At 49.1% G+C, this 23,261-nt stretch overlaps 2 protein-coding genes across 3 annotated transcripts in view; both read right to left on the bottom strand.

The window, feature by feature from the left end:
• The window catches only part of galnt2 (UDP-N-acetyl-alpha-D-galactosamine:polypeptide N-acetylgalactosaminyltransferase 2), a 66,190-nt gene extending 64,701 nt beyond the window's left edge, over positions 1–1,489 (bottom strand). Inside the window, exon 1 of one of the 2 annotated variants that reach the window (XM_023833757.2) lies at positions 565–1,489. In XM_023833757.2, the coding sequence (XP_023689525.1) occupies positions 565–660 (96 nt within the window). In that variant the 5' untranslated portion in view covers positions 661–1,489. The remainder of the gene's footprint in view (positions 1–564) is intronic. The other variant, XM_023833758.2, reaches the window with a different exon arrangement.
• A 6,259-nt stretch (positions 1,490–7,748) lies between these two features.
• urb2 (URB2 ribosome biogenesis homolog) lies at positions 7,749–22,523 on the bottom strand. The gene is made up of 10 exons (XM_023833708.2): positions 22,416–22,523; positions 21,298–21,440; positions 20,985–21,161; positions 17,502–20,856; positions 16,436–16,596; positions 15,047–15,157; positions 14,374–14,616; positions 12,696–12,792; positions 10,185–10,324; positions 7,749–8,399 (listed from the first exon to the last, which is right to left on the bottom strand). Exons 2-10 carry the CDS (start codon positions 21,421–21,423, stop codon positions 8,202–8,204), a joined length of 4,608 nt encoding a protein of 1,535 aa, XP_023689476.2. The 5' UTR covers positions 21,424–21,440; positions 22,416–22,523; the 3' UTR covers positions 7,749–8,201.
• Between the last annotated feature and the right edge of the window lie 738 nt (positions 22,524–23,261).

The raw sequence follows: 23,261 nt of genomic DNA, 5'->3' as shown, positions 1-23,261 counted from the left end.
ATCCGATTCGACCAAGCGCCATGGCACAAGCGTGTGACTCACCGACAGCTTTCTTTGTGGAGGAACGGGGTTGGGGGAGAGGGGGTACCGGACTGGAGTTTGCAAACCCCGGTGTGTTTGTGACCATCGTCGGGGTGGAGGATAAGGTTACAGTGCGGATACAATGTGTTCGCTTACAAATAAATCGGGCACAATAAATAATGCGGTCGTGAATAAATCAGGGAGCCGGTGTGATCGCAGCGACAGCGGGAGGCAGGGACGCCGAAGGTAGGCGAAATACACGCTGCAGACCCGTAAATGACCAAACACACTACCCGTGAAAGCAAATAATCAGTGCAAACTTCACGAATAGCAGTAACAGCAATCGGACTCTTATCGTTACAGTGTTTTACGTGTTTTAACAATCAGCAATAATGCGACAAACAAAATGGGCAGCACCAGTTTTATATCCAAGTGCCGGACAGCTGCCGCCGCTTGCCGTCAGAGATCTGACCTCGATTCCTGCTGTAGCCGAAAAGCCAACGTATCCATCGCGGGCAGAGAAAAGCAAATACAAAATCTTACCTTCCGAGACAACGCTGTCCCCGAATAAAAATAGTAAGCGATGCCAAGCACCCAGAGGACGGCGAAGCATAACAGTATCCTGGACTTCCTTCTCATTGCCGTGCTTTTGTTTTATGGAAATATCAGTGTGCAAAGCGAGGGTGACCGAATCGGCGCTAACGGGAGCCTCCGATGACCGACATGCAATGTGTCTGTGCTGAACGCGGCTCCGGCGGCGGTGCAGAAAGAGCAGGAAGCGGCCGACATGGCCGGGTTAGAGGGGAAAGGGTAACCGGCTCTGATCCAATCAAAGCCCGCAGAGGCGCCGCCGGAGGAGGGGTGACGGCGATGGGGAGCGGAGCTTCCAGACTCCCGGCTCCAGCTCCTGATGGTCACAGGATCTGAAAAGGAGGCGTCTCACAGATTATTGATGCTGCAGTCATGGGGATCTATTATTGTTGTTGTTGTTGTTATTATTATTATTGCGAGACTGGAATGCGGCTGTACGGTCTGGAATTTGCTCACGTTTGCAACAGTAGCTTAGGCTAAATAATGTAATATATGATGAGCGATCAATCTCGTATTTCGATATCGCAAACAACCCGTAAACCACTATTGTATCGAGAAAATTGGCCAGTGGCCTGTCTCTGGTTATTTCTGTGGCTTCAGGTCAGCGCATAACCTCATTGCCGTATATATTAATATATTAATGCATAAATGGGTAACTGTTTTTTCGCTAACGATTTTTGCGCCTAAAACGGCAGACTCGGCTTCGTCTGGAGGTTTTAAAATACGTAGGCGTGGGCTAAGGGCAGAGAAAATGTCACGATTTACGAACGAGAATATACGTTTCAAAGAATGTGCTTTATTTTTCGTGAGGCCGTGAGATTAGCATTATATTCCCCCAAACAAAGAGATATATGCGAAGACCATTTATTCATATTAGTGTAAAATTATCCTGTGGCGTGTGATTAGGATCTTTCGAAGCTTCGCTTATACCGAAGGCTGAATGTCCGCATCTCATATTATAAGCAGTTCTAAGGTAAACGGTAATAATGTTTTAATTACTACACGTGTAATGGAAACGCATTACAAGCCACTATCAAGCACATTTTCTCATGCTTTCATTGTTTCACAGACTCCTCGCTGTACTTCAGTCTAATGCAATAAAGCGCATGCTTTAATATTCAATTACCTATTGTTTTTTCATATAGGCCTAGTGCAATAGCACACAGATGATCTAATTATCTTGCTCATTAAGCAACCTACTGTCTGAAGTTTCGATAATGATATGTTCAAAGCGGTTTGAGCTTCAGCAGAACAATGCCTGCAGTACTATTTCAAAACCAGATTTCAAGGCCGCCATGCTATGATAAACGGTCACTTTCCGTTGACTCGCTCTGCTCAGTAAAATGTCACACATAAAGGGAGAGTTTATCGGGTTAGGATGATCTCTTTCTCGGTGCAGAGGGTTCACTGTAGATCTTAAGCTAACTGGCCAAGGGACGTGCAAAGACGTGCAGATGGTGTTACATTTAATAATAATAATAATAATTGATACTTTATTGATTCCCGTGGGGAAATTGTTTTTACGCCTCCCTCAACTTGCTCTTTGCAGAGTAAGTTGTCCGCGAAGGGCAGCCACCTGTTGGGGCGCCCAGGGAGCTGAATTAAAATGCGGTGTGATGACCTGTTCAGAGGAGGAGGTACAGTCGAGCCTTCCTCGTCGCGGGGGTCTGGGGCACAACCCCCTGCGACGAGGAAGAACCACATAAAAATCGGCGAGGGAAGTTAGAAGAAACGAAAAGTGCTTGGAGATCCCACGCGAGAGGCTGCAGACTCGGGCGTCTTTCAAAGCAGCACTGAACATCTATGTATATTTCACGCATTTATGAGTTACGAAACTTATCGTGTCATCTAATGGCCTTCACGTACCTGCCATGTACGGCTTTGGAAAAATTCCCATGTAATTTCTTATGCCGACCCCGCAGTATATCGAAACCGCAGTCGTGATTCAAAAGGATCGACTGTACATAGCCTACCAGGGGGCATTCAGTACAAAGATGATCTAAGATCGATTAATGTCCCTGTACTGTCCCCCTACCTCTTTTTGAGAGATGAAACCATCAGAGATCGACTAGGCTAACCAAAGGAGACCGTTCTTCCGTGGCTCATGGTCAGAGACTCATTGGGAAAAGTCAATGAATGAGCACAATCCGGATACCCAAGCCAATTAATGATCAAGGACCGAATGTACTCAACAAATGTCCAACACTTCAGTTGTGGAAACAGGGTCTCAACTGGGGTCGCATGCTGTACTTCCATATCTATTCAGCCTATGTTGCTGATCGATTCAGCACCTCTCCTGCTGAATCGCACGGTAAGGTCATCATAACCTAATTGGGGAGAGGTGATTAGAGAAGAAAATCTATAGCATAAGAATGATCCACAATAAATCATGAATTTGGAATTTAGGATTGTCCCCCCCCACCACCACCACCACCCCACAAACGAATGGGTAACAATTTACTTTGTCTCCCATCTGGATAAGAGAAGCTGGAGATGGATTTTGTTACAGGCTTAGGAATATTACACAGGGATACCATTACCGTGTGACCAGTAATAGACTCATTCCAGTCACCTTGAGCAAGAAGTCCTCCATTTCACAGATCCTTCCTGTATTCTCATTAAAGATGCAGACTAACATGGCTCCTCCATGGGTCACTGTAGTAAAAGATGCAGAGTAACATGGCTCCTCCATGGGTCACTGTAGTAAAAGATGCAGACTAACATGGCTCCTCCATGGGTCACTAGTAAAAGATGCAGACTAACATGGCTCCTCCATGGGTCACTGTAGTAAAAGATGCAGACTAACATGGCTCCTCCATGGGTCACTGTAGTAAAAGATGCAGACTAACATGGCTCCTCCATGGGTCACTGTAGTAGAAGATGCAGACTAACATGGCTCCTCCATGGGTTCCTGTAGTACTTATCTTTAGCACTTAGCATTACCTTCTTCCAGAGAGGTTTACAAACCTGAAGCTGCACTACAGGTCACTGAATTCTGCTCCGTTATACATACGGGACATGCCCCCACCTCTGGGGGAATTGCAAGGTCAACACCTGCCCCCCACCCCCGGCGACTCCAGCTGTTGCAGCATGTTATTTCTCAAACAGGCTACAGTGAACTGTAATTGTAGGGAAGAGCCAGCCCCCCAGTATTCCCACACCCCAACTCCAGCCTGGACACCCACAGACATGGGCTCTTGGAGGGGTAATTACCTGCGTTGCGAGATCGGGGAGAAGAGGCAGGGTCCACTTCGTTAGGTGGCTTAACGAGGTGTCACCAAGGGACAGGGGGCTTTTGGTGGGAGTGCTCATTAATATGCAGGGTCTGCTGTAACATTTCATGGGGGACCACTGCATTTATATCACATTCACATGTAGTTCCTTCGATGCTACCTGAACTTAGAGTAACATCCTTGGTGACTCAGGAGGTATCACTGATGCCATCGACCTCCAGGGCATGGGGTCGCTTCTTGCCTCCTGTGGTGTGTGTCTGTGTGTGTCTGTGTGTGCATGTTCTCCCCAGGACAGATGGAGTTCTTCCTGGGCAACACGTGTGTGTGTGTGTATATGTGCCCCATGACAGACCAGCGTCCCGTCCACGCTGCAGCCCTGCCTCGCTCCCCGTGACTGACTGGCGCCCCGTCCACGCTTCCTGGGCAACACGTGTGTGTGTGTGTATATGTGCCCCATGACAGACCAGCGTCCCGTCCACGCTGCAGGCCTGCCTCGCTCCCTGTGACTGACTGGCGCCCCGTCCACGCTGCAGCCCTGCCTCGCGCCCCGTCCACGCTGCAGCCCTGCCTCGCGCCCCGTCCATGCTGCACCCCTGCCTCGCGCCCCGTGACGGACCGGCGTCCCGTCCACGCTGTAGCCCTGCACTGTCGGGGATAAGCTCCAGGCTCCCTTGTAACCTTGTCCAGGAAAAGCAGCTGGATGGAATTTAACTGAATTAAGGACACAAGAGCAGAGCACATCCCCAGCCTCAGGATCCCCCGTAGAGACTGAAGACTGTTCTGCCTTTATCAGCTGGCTAACAGACAGGCGATCAGCCTTACTGCAGTGCCTCACAATGCTGTCAGCCCTCCATAAGGGATCGTTATGCAGGTTTTGACAAGTGACGGGGACAGAATCGTGAGAAAGACTTTGAAAGATAGTAATTATTTCCATTTCTACCACCCCCGTAATTAGTCATGTGAAACGAGTACCATTAATCCAGTCATAATTAATAATGGAAACAGGTGCTGCGGTAACACTGACCTAAAGCCGACCTGTGAAGTTATTGTGCCTGAGGTCGTCACTCCCTCTCTTCTACTTGCACCTCTGACTCCCCCCCCCCCCCCCCAGCCACGTCTTTTCACTCAATGCAGCTAAAGCTCCACCCTAACCTAACACCTTGACAGCCACTCACCCCTTGCTCTCTAGTGCCCCTCACAGGTGATGGGAGGAAGCTCAGGATGGCTGAGGGGGAGTGCTCCATAACAGCAGACCCTGCAGATCATCCATCAATTTTATCATCCTTTTCTGCTAACATCACTGCTGCTAAAACCCACAATACATTGTGATAGTTACGAGTACAGGCTACCTCTGGATACGCAGCTATATCTACATGAAGGGGCACTAAAAATACACCCCCAGCCCCCCGAACCTGAAACAGCAGCTGGAAGGATTCTGATACACCAGGGGCCCCATCCACAAGCCTTAAACTTCAGCAACTCATTGAGTGTCTTTAGGAAAAGAGCGTGAAGCTAAGACGACTTTAACAAGGTAGTTTTGCTATAATTTAGTGTGAATGGCGGCTCTTGAGTCATCCAACAGCAGCTTTCATAGCTGGCTTTTCCATCGCCTGCCTCCCTGTCACTCAGCCCATGTGGATCCAGTGACACTGGCATTTACAGCCAGACACTTTATATTGGAGTGATTCAGGTCAAGCGTCACTACAGGCTTCTGAAGCGAGATGTCAGTGTCTTTTAAAACCGCGCCGCCGACTGTTAAGTACAGCTGGGTTATTGGAGCCCACCGGCCCCTCCTGCCTTTCCTCCCCTCGCAAAACGCAGAACATGTTACTAGCTTTTACGGCGGTCGCTAAGCCCTGTCATTTCGAGCCGAAGGGGGTGGGGGGGCTGTGGGGGGTGGGGCGCTTCACTCTCTCAGCATGCCGTGGAATTTCTGCCTTCAGTCTGGATGGGTTCCTGTAAACCAGCAGAGTTTGCATGCTCTCCCCAGCTCAGATGGGGTTCCACCTGCGGCAGGCCTGTGTGCACGCGTGCGGAGTCTGCATGTAATTGCTGCAGGTAGCGCCCCTTACAGACACACAGGAGAAACTGCGGCTGGTCAGAGATAGCTGGGCTAAGTTTTTATGTTAATTTGACCATGTTCAACAGCCCTTTGCTGGAGAAACAGTGAGCTACCTTGGCTAATGGCCCGAGTTAGGAAGCTGCTCAACCCAAAGCCACCCACAGAAAAGCCAGAACAAACGGGACTTTTATTCAGTGAATACGATCCATCCTGCAGGACGTCAAGCATGTCAATCAAGACCGCCCCCGGAGCGTCTGGGTCTGTATGGGCTTGTCACATCAAGCGGGGTTGATAATTAAGGCAGATCCCGTGGAAAGTTCACACTAAGAGAGGCACGGGGCCAAAGGGCGAGAGCTAGACGACATCACCTGACAGAGCCTCCCCCCTCTCCCCCACATCACACACACACACGCCAGAGAGTGGGAGGCAGGTATTATAAACACAGCTGAGAGGCAGCTGGTGTCCCGCATAAACACACACTTCCTGAGAGCCCCAGCACTGACTGTCCCTAGGGAGGTGGGTTAAGGTTGCTATGCTGGGGCCAACAGGTCTGGGTGCCCGAGAGAGCCGGACTCTGCAAAGCGCTTCTTCAGCAAAGAAAGGCCCCGAGGATGGAGATACTTATTACGAGCTGAATTCTTTCCACCCTGCAATTTCTGGGCCTCTCACTGCCCTGGAAGTCAGACTGCCCCCCACCTCCCAACAGAACATCTGCTAAAGGCCTTCTGGGTCGGCACTGGCCATTAGCAATAATTAAATCATCACTCTAATTAAATAAACGAGAGAAGGCTGGAACAGAAGCCAGAAATACCCCACTGGTCGGGTAGTTGGATTTTTAATGTCGAGGTAAAGTTCTGGAAGACCGACGTTAGCGAGTGCGGCGCCGCGTGTTAGAGGGTAACACACAGCCCCAACAACCAATCAGCAACAGCTCCCCCCGTGTCAACAAGATCAAGATAATTTGTAATTTTGTTAGACCTCCATGTCCATGACAGGAATGCAGTGAGAGGCACGACCTCCCAAAAATCACACCCGACAGAAACCAGCAACACTTCTACACAGCAAGGCCTGTCCGCCCGACAGAAGGACCTCCAAAGGAGCAGAGCCCTTAGAAACACAGGGTGGCTCAGTCTCCTCCTCAGATTCCGCCACTTAAGTATTCAGGACCAGCATCAAGCGAAGACAGTCTTCACCTTTGCAGAAAGACACTTCAATGTCTGAACAAAGCCAGCTGTCAGCCTCTGCGACGTGGCCTGGGAAATGAAGCAGTCCAGTGCTCAGTGCGCTTTCTGAAAACGGAAAGCACCAGCACCCATGTGACTAATATCAGCCAATCCTCCAGCATTATTGCCCATGTGACTAATGTCAACCAATCATCTAGCAATATCATCCAGCATCGTCACCCATGTGATTAGTGTCAAGTAATCCAACAATATGTCCACACAGACACTCGAAGTATATAACCTTTATAAATGCAGCTAAATGAAGACTTTTTTTTACCAACTTTAAACTGGAAAATGACTTCAGTGTTTTTCTTCTGTTTCCAATTTTTGCATCAGATCGATTAATAACACGTAGCAGTTTTCATTTCTTAGCTATTATTAAGCTAATTTTCGCTTAACTCTTAAGAGCACAGATCCAACATCAACTGAGAATCAGTCTGAAAGTAACAGACAAGTCAGTAAATATGAAGGAAATGGTTCATGATGCTGTTACATCTCGATGGCCTGGGTGCCAGCCGTCAGCAACCCCCACCTCTGTGGGACGTAATGACTGTGAAATAAGTCAGCACACCTGGAAATGACGTTTCCATGGGAACAGCACGCTCACACCAAACGAGCCAAGCTGAAGGCATTTAAGGAAAGTTCACTGAAACAATGAAATACAGTAACATTACACCCAGAATTAAATGCATGTATATAAAGTGTATTGCTTTGGAAAACAAGCAGTAAATGAAGCATTTTCTCTAAATCAGATCTATGGTATGACATAATTAAATGTCGTAGACAGGGGAACTGTAATCACTAAAGGCACCATTAAAAATGAGTCTAGGGGAGACTTCATGATGAATATGGTTACCACGTGTCCCAGTAAGTCATGGGACGTGGCCAAACAGAACCGAGATGGAAAATGGTCACAACCAGACAAGGAGCTTGTTAAACCACGGTCCACTTTGGTAAAGGTCCAGCCAGCAGTGGCTACGGCGGAATCATGGTCCAATAGAGCCGCACCATCAGCGCCAAGCCGGTGGCGGGAACGGCGGACCGCGGCCTGCGCGGCGAGGGGGCGGAGCTTCAAGCCGTGTATTTCTTGTCACCGTGCCATTGCGGCTTGTGGTAGCGTGTGTAGTTGTCGTACAGCTCGCCAAAGACATCCCGGACCCCCGCCTGCAGCGTGGCATTCAGGAATTTGACATCCTGCTCTGGGCAGAGGTCCAGGATCCAGTAGATCCCCTCGGTCAGGTGACTCTTGACAGCCGGGTGCAGCGTAACCTTGGAAACAGAAGATGGAAACGACTCAATGGCGCGGCGAAACGGGGGGGGGGGACGACACACTCCCAGACAGTGGAATTAGGCCCCTTCTCTTAAAATAGCCGGCAAGATCTGGGTTTAATTTGAGCTTTACCACTCTGCTCTTATAAGGAGAAAGCATCACACACACAATCAACGCAAAGGACTTAAACGTGGCCAAAGTCAACAGCTGCCTTTTACCATCCAGTTCTTTAATTTTCCGTCTCCATGACGCTTTTTATATCTTTAACAAGCTTAACAGTAAATATTACTACAGCAACAAGATAATTGCTTCGACGTCACGTTACTCTTTCTAGCTGATTATCGCGCCTTGCCGAGAGCCTGCCGCCACGCGGTGCCCTGAGGGCGGTACCAGGCCCCATGTCCATCTGGGGGCTCCTGCTAATGGTCCCTGACCCCCCGGGATCCTGTGCCAACTCCCACTTACAGATGTGAAATCAAGCACAATCCAATTTCTGTTTTTTATTAGAACTGCCAGCATTCATAAGTTAAACAATTTTAAATTAATCACACCACTCATCTACGCTGAAAGCCCTAAGGCTGAAAGTATACATGATACATTTAACAAAAAAAGCCATTTAAATACTTAAATGATGTGAGATGAGTACGAATAAATCTATTAGGACTGTCTTCTGAGAACCGTTCATTGTTTGTTACATCACGCTTCAGCACTTACTGGGAGACTCTGGGTCCAAATCGTTGTTGGAATGTTCCATTCCCGGGAAAGTACTTTGTAAAAGGTACTGAGAGGGGCAGCTACAGGACAGACCCCACAGGACAGACCCACCAGGCACTGACAGGTTCTGAGAGGGGCAGCTACAGACTTCAAAAGACAGACCTACCAGGCACTGACAGGTTCTGAGAGGGGCAGCTACAGGACAGACCCCACAGGACAGACCCACCAGGCACTGACAGGTTCTGAGAGGGGCAGCTACAGACACCACAGGACAGACCTACCAGGCACTGACAGGTTCTGAGAGGGGCAGCTACAGACCCCACAGGACAGACCTACCAGGCACTGACAGGTTCTGAGAGGGGCAGCTACAGACCCCAAAAGACAGACCTACCAGGCACTGACGGCCAGTGTCACGCATGTGCTGCCGATCGGAGTCAACCGTGTTAAACTATTAAAGTATTAAACTATTCAAGTAATAAAGGACTTTAGACCATCTGCCAAACTTACACCCTTATCAATTACAGAAAGTTAAGGCTCATCTCATGCATTTGCATAAATTCATAAAACAGCTGATTACCTCTTATCGTCTGTACTGACACTAACGGGAACTGGACATATACTTTTTTGGCTTGCTTTTAGTTAGTTTTTCATTTAGTTTGCTTTCGTATTTGGCTTTCAGCTCTGGCGCATGTGCGTCTCCACATCCAGGGTTGGCTCAGATCCCCTAGTCACAGGGATGGCTGTTAAAAAACCCATCGACAGTCATCGGTGAGCGGTGAGCGGGCCACCGAAGGGCCTGAGGACGCTCCACCAGTGGCTGACCTGAGGGTCGATTTCGGGGGGCGACTTCAAGAAGATGATGCGAGGGGGGTGGGAGACGGAACGCGGCGTCATGGAATTCGGATGGCCAGATGGACGGTTTCAGGACGACAGAACCAGGCTAACGAGATCTGACCCGGAGCTGAATGATGTCAACCCTGGACGGGACATTCATCCCAATAAAGATGAGGCAGATGTGTATCCGGCCCCCCCAAGGGCAGAGGATGCCAGCACGCCCCCTGGTGATCTACCTTCTGCAGCTCACACACGTACTGCGCCACCACAAAGCTGGACAGGACGGTGAAGCCCTCGGCGGCAGCTGCGATGTGTGTATACATCCTCTCCACCAGCCGTGCACATTTCAGCAAGACCTCCATCTCCTCCTCCGAACCTGGGAGTTGGGGGGGGGGGGGGGGGGGGGGGTTTGAGAGAGAGGGAACATGAGCTTGAGGGAATGTTCTGGACAGGAGAGCTGTCTGCACTTCATCTGTGAGATGAAGCAATGGAGATACACTGCAGTGACTGCACACACGTTCCCAGGCCCTCCCAAAGCGGAGCGCCCTCAGGTGGAGGTCTGCGGCAACAAACTTGGATACCAGGCTGAGAAAGCGGGTTACAGAAACAGGCAGACCTTTTCAAACGAGCACAAAAACACCCACAGAGACAAGAAAAAATGCTGCAGGCGGGTTGTGGGCCTGCATGGTAAGAATCCTGCACAGCGGGTCCTAACGAGGCCTTATTAGTGCTGAGAGTTTGGATCAGCTGCGATTTCAGAGTCGGCCTGTCAAAATGCAAAAGCTTCACACTTCTGCGAGTGAAGTTGAATAATTAGGCTTAAAGGCTCGATGACCCATGAAATATAATGCTAGCTACCCCCCCCCCCCCCCCCCCCCCCAAAACCTGGAGAGGGAGAAAGATGGACAGAGAGAGAGAGATGGACCGAGAGAGAGAGGTAGACCAAGAGAGAGAGATGGACTTCAAGAGAAAGAGATGGACTGAGAGAGAGATAGAAAGAGAGAGTGAGAGAGAGAGAGAAAAAGAGAGAGCGAGAGAGAAAGAGAGAGAGAGCGCGAGAGAGAGAGAGAGAGAGAGAGAGAGAGAGAGAGAGAGAAAGAGAGAGAGAGAGAGAGAGAAAGAGAGAGAGAAAGAGAGAGCGAGAGAGAAAGAGAGAGAAGCTCCCAAACAAAAGCCAGTATTAATATGCCTGATATCAGGGTTAGTATCACACTGGAAACGCCGAACCCAAAATCGTCAAGTTTCACAGCAAGTTATCACTCAATTCACTGAATTCCAGCCGGACATGATGAGGGTTTTAAAATAATAAATGAGATAACGGCAGCTGTCTAGGTGCTTGTTAGGACGGTGAGAGAGGCGAACTGAGACTTCATCCTGCAGTAACCTGAAGCTCATCAGATCCCAGCCCATGTCCAGCTGACCTCATTCTGAATCCAACACACTCATGCACGTTCCCGGGGCCAAGACAAACGCTGAGAGTGCCGCATCATCCTCAGGTTCCAAGACGGACTCGGGGCTTCACACGGAGGGTCTACACTTGCTGAAAGATGGTGGTCACAAAACCGGCCTTTGAGCTTTTATGGTTGGGCCAAAATCCACAGGAACACCCCGGGATTAATAAGCCGGAGGTTTGTGTTCACCCCCCCCCCCCCCCCCCAAGGTTGAGGAGGGGTGTCCCATACCCACTTTATAAAATAAAATATATCCGAGGGAACCCCCAGGAGGCTCCAATGAGGAACCCCCGCAGAAAGACCCACTAAGTCCTGCTGAAATGTTATTTTCTGAAACAACATCGCCATCCGGTTTGCATTGTCCTTTGCCCTGTCATTTGCACGCCTACAAATTTTTGAAATGCGTTCAGGCACAAAACTTCCAAAAATCACCTTCAGTGATTCAGTCAAACTCCCGGCTTCCCCCCACGCCCAGCGCCCCACTAGTCGAGCGTCACTACCTGTCCTTACACTGCAGGGTTTCTCTAAAACCACATGGACATGTCAACTGGAACTGCCGATTCCATTTCCTCAGTAAAACCAATCTGTGCAAAGGATTTCAGCTGACGTCCAGGTAGCAGGCAACCGTGATAAAGTATCATGAGATTAAGCAAGTCAACAAGAGAGGAAAACACAGCCGGAAAGACAGAATTCCCAGCATGTCATATTACCGACCCAAAATAGCGTGCTTGTGTCGATGGTGGAAGGTCACCTGACCATAGAACTGATCCTGACAGCCAAACAAAAGCCTCATGGCTGAAATCGATTCACGCGTATGTCCTTATCAAAAGGCTGCGTCGTGACTTTCATTCATTGTATTGTTGAGAGTATAATTGACCGGGGAACTTTCCGGAACTTCTGAAGCCTATTCCTCCGGCCAAGAATCAGACTACTGAGCCTTGCGCAGATTGCGAAACACCCCGAACTACCTCACTGACAGTTTTGGGATTTTCCTGCCGCAATGTAATCCATGTGGACCACAGCTCACTTCCTGCACAGCTTGCTGGGAAAAAGGCTTAGGGTCCAGAGAGAAAATTCTTTTTGATTGAATTACTGCTACAAGATTTCAAATCTGCTGTCACAGAGGGGTTGGCTCTTCCTTGCCTGGATGGGTCTGTTTTTATCTCATCGATCCACTAGAAGTCACCCGTGTAACGTCGACAGTTCTGTCGTGATGTTTGTGAAATCTTGCGCGCTCCAGTCAAGGCTTCGCTTCTTCAGACGGACTCCGACAAGCGCGCCCAAATTCTGACCTACCTCTCTCTTCTTCCCCCTTCTGTCGTCCTTCCTTCATGACAGAAGCCACCAGCCGGTAAAAGCAGTTCAGGAAGGAGGGGGCCGCCTTCAGCATCGCCTGCGGGAAGAACATCGTCACCGTCACCGTCACCGTCACCGTCACCGTCACCGTCACCGTCACCGTCACCGAGGCGGATCAAAGGCACGCGCGACCTTTAATGGGGTAACGCCACAGAATGACCTACACCAGGCACGACTGACTGGTGGTCCACATTCTACACACCGCTGCGTGGTGACGTCTTAAATGAGGGCAGCGCCCAGGGGTCCTGTGTATGCATCCCCCAGCCCCCACCTCCGTCAACCAAAACCAGAAGCGCTGGCCAAGGCTGCTCAAGCCCGGGAGTCATTTCTGCAAGTCGTCGGCCAACAGCCAGAATGATAATAGCTTAGAAGCCCCCACCCCAAAGGGCTGCCAGGCTCCTCCCACCTGCCCAGGCTTAGCTGCCCCGCCAGCAGAGCTGGGGGCATTTTTGGCAAGGTGAAGCAGTGGAGGAGAAAGACGGAGAGAGAGAGAGAGAGAGAGAGAGAGAGAGAGAGAGAGACGCTGGACTTCTGCATGTTAGCTGCGATGCTCATGCTGCACTGCAAGTCATGCCAACGGAGTTCGCTGATTTTGAAGACAAGAGCGAGTGAGTGAGCCAGTCAGGGGGGGAGAGGGAGAGAAAGAGAGGTAGCAGGCATCTTCCTCCTTCCGGAAAACTGATGCTTGTCGGCAGATGACATGGGGACAGGAGTCAAACTTAATGCAGTGGAGGAAAACGGCGTCAAAGGTTGTCCGATACAAAATTTTTAACGGTTTCCTGAAGAGCGTCTGCCCTGAGAGCCTCCTGCCCTGAGAGCCTCCTGCCCTGAGAGCCTCCTGCCCTGAGAGCCTCCTGCCCTGAGAGCGTCCTCCCTGATAGCGTCCTCGGCTTCGGTGATTACTGGCTGTGGATTCCCATAAAGCCTTTTCTAATTATGTGCGTTGCTTCCGGCCGTAAAAACACTGGAACTGACTGTTAAATGGAAACAGGAGCTCTTTCTGATTGGGAGGGGCAGTTTTACACAAAGGGGAAAATAAAGGAATCCATATGCTGACTCATTGCTCCAGGCCGGGGGTGGGGGGCAAATCTTGGCATGAGAATGCGAGACTTGTCCCTGCGGGGTGATAAACTGCCCCAGAACAGGGAGCTTTGTGTTCCAGAGCTAAGCCGCCCCACTGAACCCCCCCAGGCCAACAGGCACCCACGGTCCCGCCAGCCAGTCATGGTGGGGGCAAAACTCCCATTTCGGCAGACTTCTGAGAAACATTTCCGGTGTCACACATCACTGAGTATTAAGGACCTTCACACAGTATCCTAGATAACTATTCTGCTTTCCTACAAAGAATTAATCACAATCTGAGCGAAACTGAATGCGCCTCCCCAGACACTCAAGATGTATAACGAAACTAACCGGCTTCAACTCATTAGTCTCTGGAATCACAGGAGAAAGCAGGCTGTAAAAACCCAGTGCGGGTGGGATCCACATGCACTGTCAATCATCCATATACTCACGTCCCATTGGTTCCTTCAATTCCCATATTAGAAAGCTGGGCAGGGACTGGCAGAGCAGGATAATCCTACCTACAGGGGGTTTCTGAGCACGGCGGCGTACGAACCTGGGGGTGGCACTGGATGATGGCAAACAGGGCCTCGTGGACGGCAAGGAAGGCGGAGTAGCGGACCCGCGGCGACGGGTGTTCCAGTGGGACGAAGTGCAGCGCCCCGAGGGCCAGGCTCACATGATGTGGGTTTCGCAGAAGCCCCTCCCCCCGACGGAGTAGGACTGTCAGGCCCTCCACGGTCGGCACTGTCAGGATGTCCGTCAGCGCCCTCTGCCTGCAGGACTCCTTCACTACAAACTAACAAAAAGGCGTTTAGTGTAAATCGCCAAGGAACACGTTAACACCGGGAACGTCAGAAGAATCCGGAGCCTGGAGTGAAAAAGGCAAAACTGGCCTGAGAACACGCTGAAGCGACATACAGACACGCGTTAAGAGAGCGTGTACGCTGCTTCTGATTAAACACGCTTCAGAGCGCGTGCTCCCTCTGATTAAACACGCTTCACAGAGTGCGCTCTTTTCGATTTAGCATGCTTCAAAGCATGTGCTTCTCTGTTTTTAACAAGCTACAGCCGGGGTGGGGGTGGGGGGGGGGGGGTGTCTCAATCCATCACAGTCAGTGTGAGAGCATTCACACCGCCGGCTCAGCAGACCCGCGGCCCGGCCCCTGAAACGCGCTCGCACTCCAAGCAGGGACCCACACCAGGAGCCTGCCGCCCCAGGGACTCACCTCCATCGCCGACATCATCTGCGGCACTGTGAACCAGAAGGCTCTGCGGTGGCTTTCCGGAAGCTCACAGCTGGCTAGCAGCTTGGCCGCCGTAACGGCCCACCGCACCTCCTGAAAGACACGTTGGCTATTAAGTGGCGAGCTCCAAGTCTAACACATCTGAGGCCATCAGAGGCGACCAGGAGGTTGGCCAAGGGCGTCTCCACACCCAAACCCCCTGGCTGTTTGTTTGCTTGGTGTCTGGTACTTCAGTCACTGTCACAGGAGTCTTTCCTGCCAGAATACGCAACTGCGGTTTGGCATTGTCGGCGTTAGCCTAGCCTTTCACATCGTTAGTGAGGCAACAGACACTCAAACCAGAGACCCGTACTCATCCCTCGCTTCAGCGATAAACAGAGTTTCCTAAAGGAAAACTCCTTCAGGTAAAGACCCATTCTTCAGAGACCTCTAGATTCCTGCAGCCCATTGGCTGGACACTTTCTGCCTCGAGGGCTAATCCTGCGTTTGATTATTTCTTGGAACTCGGATGAAAAAGTCACGAAACATCACGAAAAACGTCACTTCCCGTCGGAAACACGCCTCTTTTATGATGTTGATGTCGGATGGAATTTTCTTGTCCGAGTTTCCCCTGTGACGTAATTTCAACATGGCGGCTTACACAGTCAACAGTAATTCTATTTTATAAATCTTTAAAAATGTTTATTTTGTTAAATGTCTTAATAGTTATAAATGTAATTGCACGTGTTCGATTTAGAGAATACCATATCATGACCGTAAACAGTATCCTATTATTAAATATCAGATTTTTACCAGACTTGTTAGTGTCTTTGGTTTGTTTGCCTCTCGAAAAGAGAATATCGCTATCAATGTACTAAAATATTTTATAAAGCTTTTAATGTGGTTTGACTTGTTCGTGTTTCTTGTTTGTTTGTCTCTCGGAAAAAATAATCAACTCCAAATCTGCTAAAATATAAAGCGACAACACACAGCGGCGTGTTCGTGGAGGCAGCCATGTTTGTTCCGAGATGTGGCAGCTTGAACGGGAGATTGTCAGATGTGATGTCACTCACCTTGGAATTTCCAAGTTCAGAGAGAAAAACGAACGCACCATAATGTTTACCAAATTAGTTGGGCTAAAATACACAACAGAAGGCATTTGGAAGCCAGAGCCATGACTGCTGATCTCTTGACCAAAACATGAACAAGAACTGCTGTTAAGAAGATGAGCGGAGTTTGTTCTCCAAGTCTTTGGAGAAAGGCTACTCACAGGGGGCATAATACGTAAGTAATGGAAAGACAGGTCACCTCTGTTTGTGCTGTGCAAACATGACAACACCCAAAGCACTGAAACAACAAACGAGGTGCCATGAAGCACGACGTGTGACTTACCATGTGCCGACCAGCCGCGATCCAGCGTGTGCTGAGGTCACCTCCCACCAGCGCCAAGAGCTGCTGGAACTGCTCAATGGAGCTCCCAGTCGCCAACTGGGCCAGCAAATCCCCGGTCGCAGGTTCGAGCTCCTTCATGTCCAATGCGGACAGCCAGGGTGCTGAAACGGGACAGCAGAACAAGGCTTGGCCCCGATCTGCATGACTCACTTGAGCGATCGAGACTTGCCACCTCCATTTAGTCAGAGCGGGAATACAGTTAAGCAGCATCCTAAAAGCCCACGTTAATGACTTAAAGCCAATCAGTTTAAACATCACCCAGCAATAACAGATATACTCACCGGCAGCATAGACTTCAAACTTGATGAGAAACATTCGCTAAAGGTCCCCCCTCATAATATGACAGGAATTACAAGCATCTAAATGAGTAAAATCCATTTAATTCTGGTAACAAACGTCCGGAATGATCCAGCAGACCGGCTTCATTACAATATTATTCTCCTACTTTACAGTTAAATCAATTTCTCACAGTTATATTTAATCACCACCGTGTGACAGACTGCAGACAGCAGCCCCGATTCCAGCATTACCTTCTAATAGCAATTTGACTTAACAGCATTAAATTAACTTCACCATCAGGAGAACCTGGAAATACAGCAGGTTCTGTTGCATTTCTTTCCGGCAATCGTTCGTTTCTTGTTCCTTTTTCTTAGCAATGTTGCTGTTGTCACAGAACCAAGGGGAACATAAGAACATTCCAGAAACATTTTTTAAGCTTCCCGGAATCACTCTGTAGTGTTCTTTAAAGCCTATCCTAACCCATCTGTTTAAGGCAGCAGTCGCCAGTGCTTCAGCCGCAAGCTACTAGCAGCCCACAAGGAGCCAGATAGATTTCTTTGCAGAACATTGGAGACCCTGGTTTAAGGACTCCAACCTAACCACAATAAGCCAAGTCAGAACAGATGGACCAGTCAGAACCAAACTGCACTTCAAATCTTGCAGGTTAAAAAAAGCACAACATGCACGAACAGAGACAGACTACGACTTCACGGGGTGCAGATGGTACCTGAGAGAAGGTTCCTGAGGTTCTGCACCACCTGCATGCTGTAGTTCTCCAGTCCAGGGCCTTTGCTGCTCTGGGCAGCCAGGTGATAAGCGGTAAGGAAGAGGAGGGAGGAGGTCAGGAAGCTCAACGGGCGGGGAGAGGAGCTCAGCTCCCTCAGGATCTGCTGGGCAAAGCCTCTGCAGAAGTCCATATGATGGAAGACCACTGACGGATGGTCTTCCTGTCCTCCAGGAGCCAGGCTGGCTACCCGCGCTAATTCAGCCTGCAGCATGACCCTCACTACCTCCACAGTGAAGGACTGACCCAGAACGCTGCAGGTCTCCTGCCTCAGACTGGCCTGGACAGCAGACCCCATTGAGACAACGACCTTCTCCAACAGCGGGAGCAAGGTCTCATCTGTTTGCTTATTTCTGCCCAAGTTAGAAGAGATGGTCTGGCAAAGGGTGCTGAACGTGGCCAGCAGCAGCTGAAGAGGTAGCAGGCACTTTGGGTCCTGGGAGTCACAGGCAGACAATGAGGCTTGGACTACGACCTCGCTCTCCAGTATGAAGGAGGTGAACTTCTCAAGATTAAGCCGGACACTTGTCTTTCTGTGGATGATCGTTTGAATTAGACAGCCAAGGAAATTCTGGACCACTTCCAAGAAGGCTAGCCAAGGAGAATGGTCCAGGACATTGGAGACACACTTTTTCCCATGAGAAAACAATGAGGTTACAATAGATTCTAAAAGAACATTTCCAAACATAACTTTCAGGACAGAACCAGTGTTTCTTCCAGACTCCCATGATGCCATGAGATAGAAGACCTCCTTCAACAATTCAATAACTTTATCATGTCCCACAGCAGAGTCACATTGAGTCACTGTTACTATGAAGAACAGGAGCAAGAAATACTCAGAGTGATCTTCAGGAGTCACAGCATCTGGCTTAAGGACTCTACATGCCTTCAATAAGTGAAGAAGCTCCTCAGTCTGAGTCCGTGACAGAGTTATGCTCACACCGGCCCTTATCAAACTCAAGATCTCATGGGCTAAACGCTCCAATCTCTTCCATTGCAGAGAATCATCAGTAGAATCGTCATGAAGCTTTGAGATTCGTGGTTCTCTATCTCCATTAGCTCCTGTGTGCGCTGCCTCCATAAACACCGAGAGAGCCGTGCATTCCGTACTCTCTGGAGACAAGGAGAAGATCCCTGTGGTACTCTTTAAGAAACGTTTCACTACAAAAGAGTACAGAGGAGATAACTCAAGTAGAACCATATTGCCAAGTAGCTGCTTTGAAATGAGGGGCACAGAGAGACAAGTATTTTCTGTAGTTCCATCTAGAACATCTGTCTGAAGTAGAGAGTTCACAAGAATATCTGCAATATAACTCAAATCATCTTCAGTCAGGTATGGGCCAATCAAAGCCAGGTTTGAGGTCACATGAAACCAGTGCGCTGTGGGATACTTGATGGTGTCCACACTGCTGATCTGACCATCCCATACTTCACTGCCCAGAAGAGCGGATGTGCTAGTCTCTGTCCTCACAATAAACTGAGAGATTCTGCAGAGAATGTTTTGACCTTCCAAAGCTGAAGATGGATCAGTGTTCAGGAGGATCAGCTTCATCCTCTGGAGAGCCAGGAGCTCCTGCAGGAGCCGGCAGGTTGAGCCACGCGGCTGGGATTGACAAGCCACCTGCTCCCATTGGCTCACGGCTACACACGGGAGAAGATAAACATTCTCCTCCAGCAGGCCGCTGCAGTCTTCTTCAATCACAGATACATATCTGCTGCAGTGGATCTTGAAGAGTGTGTCCACCTCCACCAGGGTGTAGCTGAGTAACAGGGTCGTCTCCAGGACCTTCTCAAACCACAGCGGGCCAGGCTTGCTGCCTTGTAGCTGCTGTAGCAAGGATTTTATGACCTTGACCATCTCCTCCATGAGGCTTTGAGCACGCTTGACCACAGGCAGGGGTGTGCTGTTGTCCAGGGTCTTCACACTGAAGAGCACCGAATTGAGGAGCACGCTCAGCGAGAAGAGCTTCAGGGCCAAGTCCTCCTGTCCCTCAAGGTCCATCAGGAGACAGCTTTGTGCCTTGTCCAGAATGAGGGAGCACATTTCCAGACTTTGACTATGGGGAGTGATCAGGATACTCTGACTCAGGCTCTTCTGCAGGGCTGCCGTGAGAACCGGCAGACGCAGTTCGTCTGCTGCGGGCCGGCAAATAACCTCCAGAATCTCCTGCAGCAGCCTGGGAAACTGTCGCAACTTCTCATACGTCTGGAAGATGGCAGTGATGAGAGCCTCCCGGGCCTTGACCACACGCTGACCCATATAATCGGCATCGATCCAGGCCGAACATACCAGCTCATCCAGGTCCGGCTCTACGATCAGGTGATTGAGCAAGAGGAGAGTCTTCAGACATCGGTACCAGGCCGGAATGCTGGGCTGCACATTGCTGAACAACAGCTGGGCGACTTTCCTGTAGAAACTAAACTGCACCTCTCCATGCTGTATCCTGTCAGCGGCAACGTTGTAGATGTCTGCAGATAGGCTGGAACTCAGAAGGTTTTCCAGAGTCAGCAAAGCAAGGCCCCAGTTTCCGGGCTCGAAAGTGCCCTTGACAGTCAGGGCTTCGGTCAGGTCCAAAGCAGCTGTGAAACGTGCCAGCAAATGAAAGCACACCAGCTTATTCTCCCCACCTTTGCCAAAGGAGTCCAGGGAAAACTTGAAAATCAAAGGCAGGGAGTTTGATCTCACAGCAAAGTGCAGTGAAGGATCGCAGAACCCAGACTGACAGAGTTTCTTTAGGATGGTGCTGACAGGAGACAGCAACCCCTTACTGATGGGGCCCTTTTTGGCACTGGTCACCTCCTTTTCTGGAAGAAGCTCTTCCCTGTAGGAGGGCAGATGGTCGAGCGCAAAGAGGGCCGACTGCAGCACTGCGTCCACCTGGCTGCGGATCTCTCTGCTCAGGTGGTGCTGGATTTGGGCGTCGTCATCCCCACGCCATACCCGCACGGCCAGCAGGTGGCGCAGCAGCAGGAAAGGCTGGAGCAGGTGAGCCGTGACCTGGGTGAAAACTCGGTTGGGGTTGGTCTGATGCCGCTGGACCATCAGGTAGCTGCACAAGGTCTGCTGAAAGACCTCGAACACCTGGCGGACTAGGGGCTGGCCGACGTTCCCCGGGCTGAGCTCGGAGCAGGCCAGCGCGCACAGCCTGGACACCAGCTCCACCAGGAGCTCGTACTTTGCAGAGTAGGTGGCTGAGAGCACAGGAGAGGACAGAACGCCCTGGCAGCAGCTCAGCACGGTGGAGGTGCCTACAAGGCATGTTCCAGAAGCACATTCCAGGACCCGCTCATTAATAACCTGGTGACAAGACAGACAGGAAGGGGAACATTCCGACATACATTCAAAACAACCAAACATAACACACAAAAAAACAACAACAACCGTTTCCTTAAGTAGATAAACAAGAAAATAATATGATCAGACACCTGAGCCACTGCTAAACGCAGGCTGAGGCTCCTCCCCTTGCTCAAGGCATTCAGCAGATTCTTGCTGTGAAGAATGTCGTCCAGATAAGCCCACAAGCCTGCCACCACTTCCTGTGGAAGCTCCACTTTCTTACTGTAATAACCGGTCAAGGCGTGACTCGCCCAGTCAAACAGCAGCTGCAGAGGCAATGGGAGGGACACACAGAAAGGGTCAGTGAAACTTACAGTGAAATGCAGTGACACTTCGTCAAATTTGGGGAGCCCCGGCGCTGGCTTTAACGAACATCTCAGCGATGCCTTAACGAGGCCTTGCCTGCTCTTTGTTGGGCAGGACGCACTGCGGGGAGATCCACGCAAAGCGCGCCAGCTTCAGCTTGTCCGGCCAGGACGTCCGGTGGCTCTTCAGCTTCAGATGGATGCCGGAGTAGATGGCAGCCATGTTCTACGTACTGCCAGCTAAGAAAAAAGGCATTCGAGATGCGAAGATGGCCACTTCTGCAGTTGGAAATCATTACTGGAAGTCAGTCATTCCAACATAATGCTAGTTCTGCTAGGTTTCCGGACTTCTACATAAACAGATTAAATGACATCTTGTTTTTCTCTGCCACAAGAGGAGACATTTCATAGTGTATTGTACTGTACATACATACAAGGATCTTACTCAGTTTTTCTTTAAATCCCAAGGCACAAAATAAGAAACCTTACTTAAATCCAATTTTTCAAACAATAGACTGCCACATTCCAGATGTAAGCAGCCCCAGAGTTCTGCATGTGCCTTTATTAAGGTGTTAATAATCAGTAAAAAATCAGAAATGAAGGTGTAGTTTTTGTGTTAGAAAACAACTGTCACCACAACGGTGATGAAAGTGCCTGAAAACTGACGGTGTCTCTGCTACATTTAAACAGGCAACAGTGGCATAAGATACAGTTACATATATTGTGGTACTACAATGCAAAAATAGTAGTAACATTACAAGTTATCCAATTACTGTGATTACACTGTAAACAGAGGTGGTAGGAACACATACGGACATTTTGTTTTTCAGGAGATTCGCAGTCCAGAAAATTTAATTCCACTCATAAAATAATTGTAATATCAAAGAAGCAAGAATTGGGAATCACTGACATCTGTCATTAGGACAGGATCCCCGTGAACAAAATTATGAGAATGGTACGTATTCGACGTGTAAAAACGCAAACCGAGCACTTATGAGGAGATAATGGTGCTAGTTTAATTTATTTTTTCACACCGAAGAGTTGCTATGCCATAGCTGCTAACGACTAGGCTAACAATACTCCGCAAACCACTTCAATCGTATAACTCTATTCACACGCAACTGTCTACACGCAAACACAACTGTAATGTACTTAAATGCTATTATCTGAACACAAGTTTTTTTTTCTTTTTTAGAGAAACACTCCCCAACTTACGATTGCCGGTCAAACACGTGAGTGTCGGACGAATTGAATATGAACTCTCACCCCTGACCTTCAGCCTCCAGGCGGAACTAGTCGATCGAGCGTCATGATTGGTTAGGAGGTGTTGTTAATACTATCATTATTTTAAAGATTGGAACGATAACTACTTGAGGAACAACACTAACATTGGGCTGGTTTTGGAATAACTATAAAGTTTACGCTGTTTAAATCCTATCAGTTTTCAGGACATCCGCTTTCGCCTAAGAAATAGAGATGTAAATATTATTTCTGTATAATGAATAAAGTGCATTATTCAATATTTAATACTTCAATTATAGTTATGTCTGTTCCTATGAGCATACATTTATTTAATTTAAATATATAACATTTCTATACAGGGGCGGATTGGCCATCTGGCAATTCTGGCAAATGCCAGAAGGGCCGGACCATTTTTTAAATGTGGGCCGGTCAGTTTTTTTTTTTTTTTTTTTTTTTTTTTTTTAATATGTATTGTTTTTACATGCAGGCAGCTTTTATCTCTTGCAAGATGTGAATATTATGATGATGATGATGATGATAATAATAGTAATAATAATAATAATAAATGTTAAGCATTTGGCCCAATCGGCGACAGCCGGCTGGTTTCGAGGTGGGCCGACCCAATCCGACCCAATCAGAGGTTACGCGGACGTAATCAAAATCTGGCAAGAATGTCAAACAGTAAGTGCAACACAAGCTAATTGTCAGAGATGGACCGTAAAAAAAGTAAAGGCGGTGCCGAAAAGCTCAGAGAAAGCAAGAAAAAGGCTCTAAAATCAGACGCTGCCAAATGCATAAAATTAACTGAAATATTCTCCA

This window comes from Paramormyrops kingsleyae, chromosome 3 (assembly GCF_048594095.1).
Source record: "Paramormyrops kingsleyae isolate MSU_618 chromosome 3, PKINGS_0.4, whole genome shotgun sequence".
NCBI lineage: Eukaryota > Metazoa > Chordata > Actinopteri > Osteoglossiformes > Mormyridae > Paramormyrops > Paramormyrops kingsleyae.
This window is presented reverse-complemented; position numbering and strand designations above follow the sequence as displayed.